At 38.9% G+C, this 15,223-nt stretch overlaps 1 protein-coding gene across 3 annotated transcripts in view; it reads left to right on the forward strand.

Moving 5' to 3' along the window:
* Nucleotides 1–15,223, forward strand: part of RBMS3 (RNA binding motif single stranded interacting protein 3) — a 631,327-nt gene that overhangs the window by 584,302 nt on the left and 31,802 nt on the right. For all 3 annotated transcript variants that reach the window (XM_054160933.1, XM_009898327.2, XM_054160934.1), the window contains one exon: nt 14,988–15,098. In XM_054160933.1, coding sequence (XP_054016908.1) covers nt 14,988–15,098 — 111 coding nt within the window. The remainder of the gene's footprint in view (nt 1–14,987; nt 15,099–15,223) is intronic.

Consider the following 15,223-nt stretch of genomic DNA (forward strand, 5'->3'; position numbering starts at 1 on the left):
AATACACCTGATCAGAAATTAAAAGATGAATCATCATCTGTAGAATATAGGACAGTTGTCAGAAGCTTTTAACATTTTCTCTGCAGAGTTACGGGACTTAGAAGGCGACTAAAAGTAATGAATCCGTTCTGATGACTGATATAAAGCTCTAATTCTCCTGTAGGTTGTCTAAGGCTTTTGAAAAGTAATTGATGTTGTACAATATTAAAAATCCTACCAATCTGTGTAATACAGCCATAGTTGCTTCTTAAAACCTGAATTAACTACTTAGTTTGATATATTGTGAGCTCTCTTGCACAGGTGGATAATTCAAACTCCACAAGGAGTTTTGGTCACCCTAGTTTCTCAGTTCAGTGGATCTGCAATTGAATAATTTCCTCTTAATGGGTGACTTGACTAAGTGGTTGGAAAGTAATTAGCAAACCCAGTGGATCTGATATTGAAATGTACGATCAGCTTGTCAGGAACAACTTATTTCCTGTGGGAAATGGCAGTTGACTTCTCAACAAATTGAGAAGGCAACTTGTTGCTCCTTCTTCTAAGAAAGTTAATTAAGAAATAGTTGCAGCATCTCAGGCATGTTTTGACTTGTGATGAAGTGATCCCAGATGATTTTAAAAGCATTTTCAGAAAATCTATTCTTTTTTTTAGTACTAAATCTTTTACCTGGTCACTTTTAAGGAAGCAGTAATTGACTTCTTACAGACACAGACTATTTTTTTATCCACTAATACATTTTAATCATGGTGCACAGCTATTAATAGGATATGCTTCCACTCCAGAGCAATTCTGATTGATTTTGTTTCTACTTCAGAAATATATTACAGTAAGCCTATAATACATAAAAGTGCTCAGTGTGTTGAGATGAGCTGGCCTCACGGTATTTGCAGCTTCTAATGGGAGCTTGGTACATTTAGAGAAGTGGTGATTGATTGCCTGGTGCTCAGGCTAATTGATATGGCTCTGAGTTAGTCAGAAGCTCTCAGATCCATCAAATCACACATGACATTGCTCCAGTGTCTCTTAGTATTGACTGGGTGGTTTATATGACAAAAGCAGTATATTTTGGAGGAGACTTCCAGAGCTGAGTGAATCTTCCTCCAGAATCAGTTGCATTCTTTCCAGAAAAGGTTTCCTGCCTGGAGTAGCATTACTCCTCCACTGGAAATGTTTTAAAAGGATGTTCTCAGGTCTGTTTATTTTTTATGGGCTTGGATGTGGTCACTGAGATCCTGTGAGGTCAGACGAATGGAATGAAAGTGGCCACAGATGACACTTGAGCTATTTCCACAGCTGGATGCACACCAGCCATAGTAGGCGGTCCTCTGCAGATGAATTAGGTCGTTGAAGTACATGATATAAAACATCTGTTACAATAAGAACAAACAAAAACAATGTGCCTTTGAAGACTGCAATTTGTTGGGAGCTGCTTGTAAGGGTGCTGAATGAGGCAGTTGTCAGCAAGGAAGCATTTCAGGCTTGCCCTTGAGCGAACTAAAGCAAAACTACACAATAAAAATATCTAAATTCAGTCAAGAAAAAGATCTTCTTTTCACAAATTTTGTTACTCTGATTCCTGATATGGCAATGGGGAAGGAGAGAGCCCTTCTGCATCAAATGGGTTTTTATGCACTAACCCACTTTTGATACAATGATATAATTCCAACTGAGTGGCTGTGAAAACTTATAAGCTACACTGGCACAGCAACTGTTACTCTGTCAGTCGTTTCCCACACTGCTTGATTGCCAGCTGTCCTGAAATGCAATAGATGTTTTCCACTGTCACAGCCACCTGATGGCAAATGAAATATTTGAAATGCTCTTGCTCTGAGAAGTCACTCACAGCTCCTAGCCAGAAGTAAACTTTTTGCGTCTCCTTAATAAGCAGAAAAATTCCAAGCATTCCTAACCTATTTTATTCTTGCAAGGCAGTTACTTTTGGCTGCCTTCAATTTTTCCCTTGCAGTTGAACTGATGAGGAAGTAGGGATACAAGATGTTTCTAGAATAAATAAGCATGCTGAGGTTATAAAGGCTGAAGACAGATCGATTGAACCCAAGAATCTCTCTCCTATTACAAGGCAGTATTGTTCTCATAGATGGTTTAAAGCACAGTATTTTAACCATGGTAAGGATGAATTAGGTGCAGATACCTACCAAAGCACTGGTTTCTCTCTTTTTCTTTCTTTTTTTTCTTTCTTTTTTTTCTAATTCTTAAGAGAGCATACAACTAGCTGGCAGGATTGATAGATCTGAACTGTATCCTGTATGCGTAATAGGAGAAAACTGAACTACCAAAGCATGACTCCAAAGAATGTTGGTGCTCTAGCTTTGTATGCACATGAGGTAGAAAACAGTAGTAAAAGAAATAAATAGAAGCTAACCCTGTAGATCAAGTAAGTATATATGATTTTAGATCTAGAGATCCTTTAGGTCTTTGGGAGAGGTGGCTGGCTGTGTCTGCGCAAGGTAGCTACATTGTTTTTTTAAAGAGCTCAGCAGCTAGTTCAGAGTTCCCATTGGTTTGGAGTGTCAGATAGGCTATTGGGAGAGGCTTTCCTTCTTCTGAGATCCAGTGGTGGGAGATGAGATGCTGCTGAGGAAGCAAAGTTAAACAGTATTCTTGTTTAGTTCAATTGTTTCCAGCTTACGCTTTCCCAATGAGCAGTGTCTGCTTGTATACGTAGTCATCGTTTATTATAGCTGTACAAGACAATCATGTTAATCTTACTTTTATTTCCTAATATTCTTTGATCTCATACACATCAAAGATGTAAAATTTTAGTCTTGTTGGTAATTAGCTAGAAAGCAAATATGCTTTCTGTCAGTACAGAAGATACAAAACACAAGAAATTGTCCTGGGGGAGTCTAGATTCTAGTCTAATTTTTTTTCTCCTCATCAGATTTTTATTTCCCTTTCATCAGTTGCCTCAGCCATTAAATAAATGTACTGGGAAGTAAACTTTGCCATTGTGTAATTCATTCAGCTTTTTAAACCACATAGTCACTCAGTATGAATGCTCAGTTGAGGAAAAGCAGTTCAGAACAGCAAATAAAACAGTATATCAATGTTTCCCAAACTTACAACAACCCCTTGCAGTCTGTATTGACCAATGTTTCATGCTTGCTTGCTGTTAGTTTTGAGCAAACTAGGAATAATGCTGTGCACAGTTATGATTTGATTTACACATTATGGTCAAAGGCTTTGATTCTTACCTTGTGAGTCATGCTCTGATCAAGAGCAGCAAATGAGTATATGCTAAATTGTTTGGTTTTGCAGTTGTTCTTCAGAGCTGTTTTTCTGGAATAATAAAGTACATAGGGATTATTTTAGAGTTTCCACAGTGAATCTCTGCATCAGTACTTTGAACCGTCAACTGGTGGATTTATACCTTGCAATTTATTCAGGGGATTGACCCCTCCCCCTGGCTTTTCTTCATGAAATGCAAAGAGCTCATTATCTTCATCAATTTGTTTACTGTCCAAAGCGTTCTTATTAATAATTTATGTTAACATTTCAGCCTAAGGATTGTTCTCAGTGCACATAACAAGTATTTATTAGATGATTTTATACTGGAAGTTAATACTAGACTTGCTGCCTTCCTGTTCCCAGGTTGATTGTCCTTATCTTTATTAATACCATCAGCTTCTAGATAGATGTGTGTCTTGGCATAAAATAATAATCTGCTTCTTGATGAAACAAATTTGCAGGCAGCCATAGGCTGCCTGTATGGCAAAGTACTGCAGAAATTAAAAGGAACACAAAATTTAAAATCACAGAATCACAGAATCACCAAAGTTGGAAGAGACCTCACAGATCATCAAGTCCAACCCGTCACCACAGACCTCATGACTAAACTATGGCACCAAGTGCCATGTCCAATCCCCTCTTGAACACCTCCAGGGATGGTGACTCCACCACCTCTCTGGGCAGTCCATTCCAATGGCAAATGACTCTCCCAGTGAAGAACTTTCTCTTCACCTCGAGCCTAAACTTCCCCTGGCCCAGCTTGAGACTGTGTCCTCTTGTTCTGGTGCTGGTTGCTTGGGAGAAGAGACCAAAAGAAATCACTGAATTACAGTTTAAAACTGAAAACAAGAGCAAAATCATCTCTTGTTGAGAATGTTAATTAATGTCAATCTGTTTGTGGTATAAAAATCTGTTGGATACCTGCATGATAGTATGCAGTGCATAGTAATGTACAGTTTGGCTTTTGACTCTGAGGTTTAAACCAGCATGAAATCCTGGTAGCATTCAAGTCAGTGACAAAATTCTGATTTCAGTAGAGTCAAGATTTCAGGCCAAATCTTCCAAATTCACTAAACTAAGGACTGTATATTACTGTGATTGTTGGGTTACAAAAGTTCTAACAATGGCAATTGAAAATGGCTTCTGCAAAAAATCTGTAGTTACCTAGGTCCAAATTTATGCCTTTCTGCATGACTTCCCTGCATTTATAATCACTTGCAGTGACAGAAGGCTGAAAATCCACAAAACAGAGTCTTTCATGGCACTGAAGTTCCTTGACAGTGGAACTAGTACCAGAAAATACCACAATAAATACTACTATAAACCATTGCATGTACTTTTCACTCCCACAAATGGATTTTCTGTGTGCCTGGAAATGCCCCTGCAAGAACAGGAATATGGCTGCCAAGAGGTTGATCTCTGCTGGAGTTTATCATAACATCTGCTGTTAGTTATGTTGTGTCTTTTGATGTTAAAGACAAAACAAGATTTTGTTTGGTTTTTATAGGAAGGGGGTTCACGTGGAATGAAGATTCACAAGCATGCTGTGCACATAGTCCAGCCCTCAAGTCCCTATCACTCTGGAATTAATTAAAGTGCTCTTTTTTTTCTATCCACACAACTCTGAAGACAAGATGGGGCTATTACCCATTTGCCTATCCTCTCATCCCTATTTATCCTCCTTTGGATGTTTCTTATTTCCTTTTCCTCTGAAGTTACACTTTGCCTCTGGTGAGAACTGACAAGACTATTACATATCTAGTACTCTGTGAATAACAAAATTTGTCTTTGTGGGCAGAGTCAACTAATAACTCTGAAACTTGTCTTGAAGTGAAAATGTGTAGAGGGAGAGGGCAGTGACATGGAAAAAGTTGTGAAAACGTTGGTTTGACTCCACTCCAAGGAGAAAACCTAGGGAATGGGTGAGAAGAGCAAAGACAAAAATATCTATAATCTTTCTGTTTTCATTTCTTGGTTATTGAACTAATTTTAAGCAGCTTTTCCCCCTTCAAATGAAGATAAATTCTGAAATGACATGTCATTTTGAAATATGGTGGAAACATTGCATTTTGACAGATCTCTTTTATTCATTCTTTTGGTCACAATTATGTGCTGAGTGTGACATGAATTCACAGGAGTTTTTATTCTCCCTCAATGTATCTTTCCAAATAATTTACTGCTCGTCTCAGCAATATCTGTATACTGCCCAGCTGGCCTTCTTTCTCTTCCTTATACAGCAATTTATTCCTTCAAAGCATAGAGCTCTTACCTTCATCTAACAGAACATGACAGAGAGACAAACTTCTCTATTTGTCCTCTCTAACAAGAAAACTTTTCTAGATTTCAAGACCAGAATGAATCACTGGGATGTAGAATTGAACTGATATATAACACGAACTGTGGCTTCATACAGGATGTCCCTCGTCTATCAATTCCAAGCCTGAATCTGTTATTGAACGGAAGCATGTATTTAGAAAACGTTCTTACCCACTCAGAGTTTCATTTCTAGCATCTTCTGCTATCTATCTTCCCTAATAGTTAAGGTAAGAAGGATTCCTTGGAAGATTGTGTGGGTATTTCTGCCCTTCATCAGCCTTCCAAAACTTTCATGTTTGGAAAATGAAGTGGAGAAGGAAAGGACATGATTTTTCTCACTTTTATATCTTTAATCTTACTTTGCAAATGAACTGCACAAAAAGGAGTCTAGATATAGCAGGAGATGACAGTGCTCCATAGTGTGCTCTCATGGAGGATGGGCATTGGGTTTGTAGCTGAACTCAAGAGCAATACAGCAACACCAGCCTCAGCATCTCAAGGTGTCTCTCTCTTTGGACCATGCAGCTGGATACCTGGATTACTTGACAGTTTCTGTGTCAGCATGGTTCTAAGAGTGCAGCTCAAGTTTGAGCCTAGCCTAGGAATTAATTTTAAAGCTCAAGAGTTACTTTGGCTCCACAGCAGTCTGTGAGCAACTGTGTGAAGCATTCTTACTTGTATCAATCATCACTAATAAATTCCTGTTTGCAAGAGCCTTTTTGATCTTGGAGTTGCAGGGAAGCATCCTGATATCTATCCATCCCTTGACCATTCTTTCCGTTGTCTTCTCAAGGATTAGGGATCTTGTAGAGGAGTGCTCTGCTGTCTACCCCCTTGGCACCTTATTCATGCTTCATTCAGTAACACTCCTTCACTTTTCTGAAAGCTGAAGATATTGTTTGATATTTCCATCTAAGTCTGGTTGTGGTTGGGTCCTTCCAGTGTTCTGATGTTAACACCATAGGCAGCCATACTATTTTCCTGTGACTGTGGTTGTATAGGATGTCATTTTGCCATCTTACCTCTGGTGAATGCATAGGCTTATATTACCAACCTGTTTTTCTGTTTCTTTGTTTCCTCTTTTTGGTAGCCAGTTCCTCAACTTTTCTGATGTCTCCCAGTGTCAGTGTTTCCCCTTCTAGTGAGTGGATCTTTTCTTCCAGCACAGCTGCAAGATTGCAACTCACACAGCACAAGTCCCTCTTGGTTTTAAGCAAGAAATAAGACTCCACACAACTGTTACAGATCACAGCTGCTGTTCTGTCACTGGCCAGTGTAGAGTTGAGGCTAGAAGCACTGTAGAAGAAATGTCACAGAAATGTCCTTCTCAAACACAGTTAGCCACTTTCCATGCTCATCGAATTAACTCTGTATTACATCTTGCCAGAAAAGCAGAAATTAACAGCACAGTGTGTATTTGGTCTGACCAGCTGCCCATTGTCATGACTTCATAAAGACAGACAGACAGAAATGGCTGTCTCACCTTGCTTGGAAGGCTTGACACCCAGGGCGAACCAAGGTTCTACAACATTAAACATGTCATACATGCTCTCTTGCCACCAACCTCCTCTGTTCCTACACCTCCAGTGATGGTGACTCCACCACCTCCCCAGGCAACCCATTCCAATGGGCAATGACTCTCTCTATGAAGAATTTCTTCCTAACATCCAGCCTAAACCTCCCCTGGTGCAGCTTGAGACTGTGTCCTCTTGTTCTGGTGCTGGTTGCCTGGGAGAAGAGGCCAGCCCCCACCTGGCTACAACCTCCCTTCAGGTAGTTGTAGAGAGCAATAAGGTCTCCCCTGAGCTTCCTCTTCTCCAGGCTAAGCAACCCCAGCTCCCTCAGGTGCTTGGTGCCATGGTTTAGTTGATTATATGGTGTTGGATGATGGGTTGGACATGATGATCTTGAAGGTCTCTTCCAACCTGGTTTATTCTATTCTAGTCTAGTCTAATCTAGTCTACATATCTAAGCACAAGCTCTGGAGGCAAATATTGCTTTGGGGCTTTATTTCATTGCATTTTGAGCATACTTTCCTGAGTAAAATAAAGTAAGTGTTTTCATCCAGTATCACAAGCCATTATCTTTTATTGCATGCTGCTCATAAATAAGAAGTTACAAACCTGTCACTGTTGCTTTAAGGTACTTTTGGCAGAATAAATCTTGGACTGAGAGTTGCAAATATCAAAAATTATGCACTGTTGAAAAAACAGTGTGGTCTGAATGAGTGTAATAGAAATAACAACACAATTAGTGAAATGCAGTTATAAGTGTATATATATGTGTGTGTGTGTGTATCAGACAATTGAGGATGCAAATATGGCATACTTTTGGAAAGATTCATTTGAACCCAGTAAGACAGGGAAATGAGCATTTAGGCTAAACACTTGTGCTGACTTGTATTTTAATTGTGCTGCTTAATAATTTTCATTTGGCACCTTGTTAGAACTGTGATGCGCCATCAAGTTGATTTTCACACCTGGTTATAGGCATGAAGGAGGGAACACAGCAGAACTGCCTGGAGTGGAAACATTATTCAGATTTAGCTTAATAGATGAAACTCTGTTCTAATGCTAAGGAAAATGAGTCCACAGGAAAGAGACTTCTGATTCCCATTGATTAGGATAGCACATCAACCACTGGGAGTAGTGGATGGAATAATTAGTCTACAGCAGAAAATATGTTTAAGAATGTAAACAAAATGGAGTTACCAGGCACAGCACTTTTGCATGTGTCACATACTAATTAGGTATAGACCAGGAGTTCTGAGCAGGAAATAAAGATTTTCACTAATGGTCTGTGCTTATTTTGGCATGGAATGAAAAGACCTTTGGATATTTTTTGTGAAATCTGGTGGTGGAAAGGACAGGAGAAAAATTCTTCTTTATATTCCAGTGGTTATGTCACAGGCAAATCACAGCCTGTGTGTTTCCTGTCTTCCAGGGATGCTAAGCCTTATATGAGCATTCTGAGGGTGCTTTTGTTATTGATGGTTGTTCTTGACAGAGCAAAAGCAGTGTTATGTGGATTTGATCTATAAAGCCAGTATACAGGCAAGTGCACTTTAAAACTGAAGAGTGGTAAGAAAAGAAAAGAAATGTGATTTCTTCTTCCCTTGAAGAATATATTAGAAGAGCTTTCTATGGCTTCTCTGCCCCACTACAACAGGTCTTTTTCTAACTTCTGGGGATTCCGCCCTGTTATCAACAAAATTACTCTCATTGTTCAGGCATAATACCAGTTATTTTATCTCATTCATGGGGCAAGTTGGAGAAGGGTGTGAAAAACCAGTGTTTCTCTTTCAGTCTAGTGGGAGCACATGGGCTCATGGTCCAGCCTGCATATAGAGACAGTAAGGGCAAAGATTAGCATGGAGCTCTCAAACTGTGCTTCAGAGCAATTCAGCAGTTCAGATGTATTTTCTCTTCATAAATACTGCCCTTTTGTTCAAGGGATTTTCTCTTGAGATGTTATTTCTGTTGAAAAGATTTAGGTCACCATGCAAATGTCATTTTAGGCGCCAGCAACTTTTTGTTTGCAGCAGAAATGATTTCTCTTTCTCTCTTACTTTTTTAAGTACTTTTAGATTAACAGAGCAGTATGCTGTCAAATGTACTGTCTTTTCAAGTCTGATAGGAACATAAACTACTCACATAATGTCACAGATGTATTCCTTGATGCAATACATTTATAAAGGAGTACCAACATAGTCCCAAGTAATGCTTTATTTGTGCACACAGTTACTGATAAAAACCTGTTTCTATTGCATCAGCTGTGTTTTCCTTATCTTTTTATGTTCCCATTTCTATATTGAATCTGCCCTGATGGAGTTTCATCTGAGATACTGTGTCCAGTTCTGGACTTCCCACTTCAAGAAGGACAAGGAACTACTGGAAAACTGCTAAGATGATTGGGGGACTGGTACATCTGCCTTCTGAGGAAGGGCTGAGAAAGCTGGGGCTGTTTAGCCTGGAGGAGTCAGAGTGGGGGATATCGTTAATGCTTATAAATATCTAAACAGCAAGGGTCAGGATGGAGCTAGACTCTTCTCAGAGGTGTCCAGGGATAGGACAAGGGGCATTTATATGTGTAAGCTAGCATCTGTATATTATCAAAAACAGTATTTCAAACTGGCAGATGGGACATATGGTTGACAGGAAGAAGGACAATGGGAAACCAACTAGCAAAATCCTTGGTGTTATTGTAGGAAAGGTGCTACATACAGAAGGATCACCTCCATTCTTTATTTACCACACTACACTTGGATTTGTAATCCTTTAAGACCACTCCCTTCTGGGTAGTAACTCTTTTGGACCTATGTCATATATTTTCAGCTGAGGAAAGAAGTTCACAAACACACAGAAAAAAAAAAAAATGAGAAAGGGAAAGCAAATCTGTTCATTGCTCCAAGAAGATTCAGCTAAGGTATGAAGATGATGTCAGATAAGAATTTGAATTTGTGCCAGAGACTAGAAATACTACAGTAGTTACTTCCCACAGAACTCAATTGGTTAAAGTCCATATCAGGGTTGCTCATTCTAATGGAAAAGCTGCTTAATTTTATGCAGGCTGTGGGATTCCTGCTCACCTTACTCCATTCGCAGCAAGGTTTTAAATTCAACATTTATATGAAATTGAATCAAATCCTAAGATTTGCAGAATATATGTTATTAGCTGATGTTTGCTCATCTTCATCGCCATGCTGAAATCCTGATTTAATCTCTCCTCAGCTAGTAAATACCAAGGCAATTGGTAACTTCTCATTGAGATTTTCTTTGATTCTTTGATTTTGAAATATAATTGGTTTTTCTGAGGTATCAACAAGTGTTCCCAGCAGAGTTGATGATAGAAGGCAGAGAGGATTTCATAGCTAGGTTTAATCTTCCTGCTATAGTCATGAATGTTTGGCCTCTAAACAGATAGTTCTGAGTACTTCACTAGGCTCACGTCTGACAAGAGGACTGTCCCTATTTTTTCTGCTACCTGTAAGGGGCAGGTCGGGTCGATGAGCCAAGTCAAGCTAGACAGAAGAGTAAATCAATAGAAATATGGCTGTTATGTATTCAGTGTGCAGAGAGAGTATCTGGGGGGAAAAAAAAAAAAAAAGAAAAAAAAGTAATGCATGTTGGGGTTTCCTTTGTATTCATTCTTGTTAAACATGTCTGTCTGATAAGGAAGGTCATCCTTACACTCTGTTTACTAAAACTTCTAGAAAATAACATGTTCTTGATAACATAAAGGCATTCATTTGGTAGTAAGGCAATAACTTTTCAGGTGGAATGACTTGGTGCATATAGGACTGCATAATGTGTCCTTAAACATATTTGAAATGAAAGTTTTCTCCTGTCATGTTTGCTGGCTGCATGTGGGCCAGTATTTACAAAGTAGCATTTGTAAGTATACTTAAATTGTTAAAACTTCCTGTATAAAGAAAAAGTAAACTACAAAATAAACAAATGCTTACTGCAAGCTTTCAACACTATTTATTCAGCTGGTGTTTGTGCCCTAACTCCACTATCAGTATTAGAACACTGGACTAATACAGAATCCTTTAATACAGTTCATTATTCTAGAAATCTGGGACCAACTAATCCTTCCTCCCACTGGCCCCCAAGTGCATCTGTCAACTAGTGAACTCTCTGTTCCTAAAGCCCCCCTAATACACATTTTATTTCTGATGTCACTTTCCCACCCTTCAGAGCACATAAGGTGGCATGTCATTACACCAGCATAAACTTATTCCTGCTTATTGGCAAGTACTTAGAGATACTCTAACAGACTGTATTTAGTGCCCTTCCTATTATTTCAGTTTGCTGCTATACAGGGGGTGTACAGTGTTTTGAGTTGATAAAGTCAGGCTTCTTTCTTTGTAAGTGATGGACTGAAGAATATTCTCAAATAAATATATTCACTTTCTGTATGTCTGTAGATCTTAGAGCATTTTAAAACAGAAAGGTCATTCAAATAAAGTCTATAGGTCAATGAACTTGTCTTGAATTTACCACAAGGTTGCAAGAACTATGCATTTTCTTTTGTATTATTGATTCCTTACCATTTACCCTCTTAATCTTGATTTCATTTAAAGCCATTATAGCATTGACTGGAATATATGACAAGTCATATGCCAATAATATCTTGCTGCATTTAAAAGTCATAGTAATCGTGCTGAGTATAGTAATCCTACTGAGGCAACAGGGCAGACCTAAATAATGGGCAAGCCAACTGCTTGTTTTGACAAAGACAGTGGCAAAAACCTCATCATAATTTCTTCTATGAGTTTTTCCAACTAAGTTAGGCATTCGGTACTGTTATGCCATACTAAGATGTCTGTCTGTGCAGTTTACAAAGCCAGTAACATCAGACATCCAAACAGATGAAAATGAAAAATATGTTTGCTGTAGCCTTTGCCAGTCATTGAGTGGATTTTTATCAGCAAATACCTATTATAGGCTGAAAAGAATCAAATTACTTTGAATATGATGGCAACATCTGATGCAAGCCATTATTATCTTCTACCGCTAAATAAGCTGAATATGAATGGACTTGACAGCATGTGTTATGAAACGCATCATGGTCTGGAGACTGAGTGTTGCCCTAACAACCAAAAGATATTTCCTTAATTAAGTATAATTTCTCCACCCCCTCACCCCTCTCCCATGTGATCACCAGAGAATTCTGCAAACTCTGGTGAATTAATGGTCTGGCAAATGCATGCAATTCTCTGCTCTAGGTAACTGTCAGCTTCAAACATGTTCAGCTGTGTTAGGCAAGCTGCAAGTACTTTACCTTTTTTCCAAACTTCTTTTCATAATGTATTAAATGCTATATGGGTAGGGATTAGAATCTATGTATTTTCTGGTTTAAAATTATGTGCTTGCTGTCTCTATGCAAATTGGTTTATTATTTATTTAATTAAATTGTTCTGGTCCTTGATATGGAATCATAGAATCAATAAGGTTGGAAAAGACCTCAAAGATCATCAAGTCCAACCTGTCACCCAAGACCTCATGACCAGTCCATTCTTTTTTAATAGTTTATTTGTAAAACCTGTCTGGCTTTTTTGTTTACTGAAAGACACTTGCTAATAGGTTTTTTCCCCACTGTGTGTCTGGCACTTCTGTTTGCTGCACTAAAACATAAGACTTACTTCACTGCTGTCCCTTCTCCATTTCCAGGTTCCTGAATTTTTACACGGGAATAACTGTCAGTCTGTCACATCTGTAATCACAGAAAGTTTCTCCAACCATACTTTCACAATAAATATCCTTGCAAAGCTTTGGAACATCCTAAATTAATTGGCACCACTACTGTTGGCAGCACAGGGCTGCATGGAGCCGTGGTGCAGGTGTGACTTTCTGCTTATTCCATCACATGTCAGAAGCGGGTGCTCCCCTTGGCTATCACAGAAAGCCCTGAGGCAAGTCTCCACCTCTAAGCCAGAGGAGAAAATGGCTTGGAGAGGGGAACTGAGAACTGTTTATCAGTTGACAAATCTGGTTTGAGCATTTATGGCTTTAATACAGTAAAAATGCTGGTGTGTGGTGTGGATTGTGATGAGTATAAAGCGTACAGTTTCTGGCCACAATCACAAAGTGCATGTGGGTGTCCAAACCACAAAACCTTGTCAGGATGTGTAGTATCCCAATTTACTGCTTTTTAACACGCAGCAAGATCATAATTTTACTTGGACATATTCTTGCACTGAATCTACTATGCAGAGTCTGCCAAATGGGCTGAAATAGTGTTTGCCCTGCAGATTTGCTTTCAGACTCGTTCAGTAAAGGTTAGATTTAAGTTTGCAGCAAAAAGAGAGGGGCAGCACAAGAAAGAAGAATCTCATGTAAGGAGGGAAGAAGGCCTTTTGGAATAAAATATTAACTCCACTATGCTGAAAGACATTTTGAGGTGAAAGTTCATGGCTATCTTGATTTGTAAGGACACATGCCAACAAGTTTAGCCCTGTGGTAGTTCATTAGAATGAGTTAATCAGTGTTAATCCTAGGTAAACCAGTGCAAGTTATTACAGCTCTCAGTCTAGCCTGTATTTTCATTTAGGATTGCCTCAACCCAAGTGCAGGACCTTGCACTTGGCTTTATTGAACTTCATGAGGTTTGCATGGGTAAAGGTCTGGATGGCATCCCTTCCCTCCAGTGTGCTCACCCCTCCACACAGCTTGGTGCTGTTGGCAGACTTGCTCAGAGTCCACTTGATCCCACTGCCCATGTCACTGACAAAGATGTTAATATTCAGATTTGCAATTGAAAATGGGAAATCATTTGATTCAGATGAGATCCCTGGCAATGCAGTCACTTAGTGCTACATAAATGGGAGACACACTGCAGAATAGGTGTGCTGTGGGGTTTGGAAATAGTTTATTTTAAACTCCTGTTTATAGATGGATTTTGTCAGTAATCTCTATGGCAAAAATGTCAGTTTTCCTGTTTTGTTTTTTTTTAATTTTTAAACAAATACATTCATCCACATTTTCTATGCTCTGCAGCACACAAACATACACATGCACAAAAGTAGAGCTATTATTTCGTATGAAGAAATACCTGGAAATACTTTCTTGTTTCACTTTCTGCAAGAAAAAGAGCAGACTGCTTTGCTTGTGACTTTCTGTAACCAACACAGAAAATAGCATTTTACACCAGAGGAGTAAAGAGGCATGAGGTTATCAAAATGGGACCTTGGGGAGTGGGAGAGGAAAACTCAAGTAGTGTGAATAGCAAAGAAGCTTTCTCCAGGGCTTTTTTCTCACGTGTTTTGTTTCATTTTACTCTCGTTTTGCTCTGGCTTTAGTTCACATGCTGTTTATTATTAATGTTTTTGGTTGTCATGCAAGGGAAAAAACAACAACAACAAATTTTAAACACTCTGCACGTGTTTTAAATGGGTGTCACTACCAAACTCACCGTCAGTAGCTACACTTACTAAATCAACTATAAAGTGTCATGAGTAAGGATTCATGATTGAGACTGGAAAAATCCAAGATAATTGCCATAATAGACTGAAGATCTCAGAGACTGAGTTGTGTAAGTCAGAGAAAATTAGGGACATATGTGTTCTGTCTGTACTATTGCTCTGTATGGGATGTGGAAAACCAGAAATGACAGGCATTTTGCAATGTACAGTAGCATTCATCATAGGAAGAACATATGCATTTGTTTGTCAGAAGCAATGAAGTGAAAAATGGTGCTTAATTGGAACTGACATAAAGTGGCCTCATTAGGAGTACAAATAATATATTGTGTAGCTTGGTTGCCAATAGGACAAAACATACTTCTTCTGACAGATTTATTAGTCTCTTTCAAGATTCACGTCAAGTTTTCAGCCAGCTTCACTCATTTAGAGAATGCCATGGGTTTTGTTAGGGGTTTTTTGAGCAAAACCTTGAAGTATAAATGCTGTGTGTTTGTAGGGTGCTGTGATAACACCAACAATGGACCACACTATGTCAATGCAGCCAGCAAGCATGATGGGCCCCCTGACCCAGCAAATGAACCACCTTTCCTTGGGCACAACAGGAACGGTAAGATCATAGTTTATACTCGCTGCTTTTCATATTGCTTACTGAGTTCCTCAAGGTAATATATTACTCGTGGGATTTCAGTGCTTCACTTTTTTTGCTGTTTAATATTGCTGTGCTTTACTTTG

The sequence above is a fragment of the Dryobates pubescens genome, chromosome 4 (genome assembly GCF_014839835.1).
Source record: "Dryobates pubescens isolate bDryPub1 chromosome 4, bDryPub1.pri, whole genome shotgun sequence".
NCBI lineage: Eukaryota > Metazoa > Chordata > Aves > Piciformes > Picidae > Dryobates > Dryobates pubescens.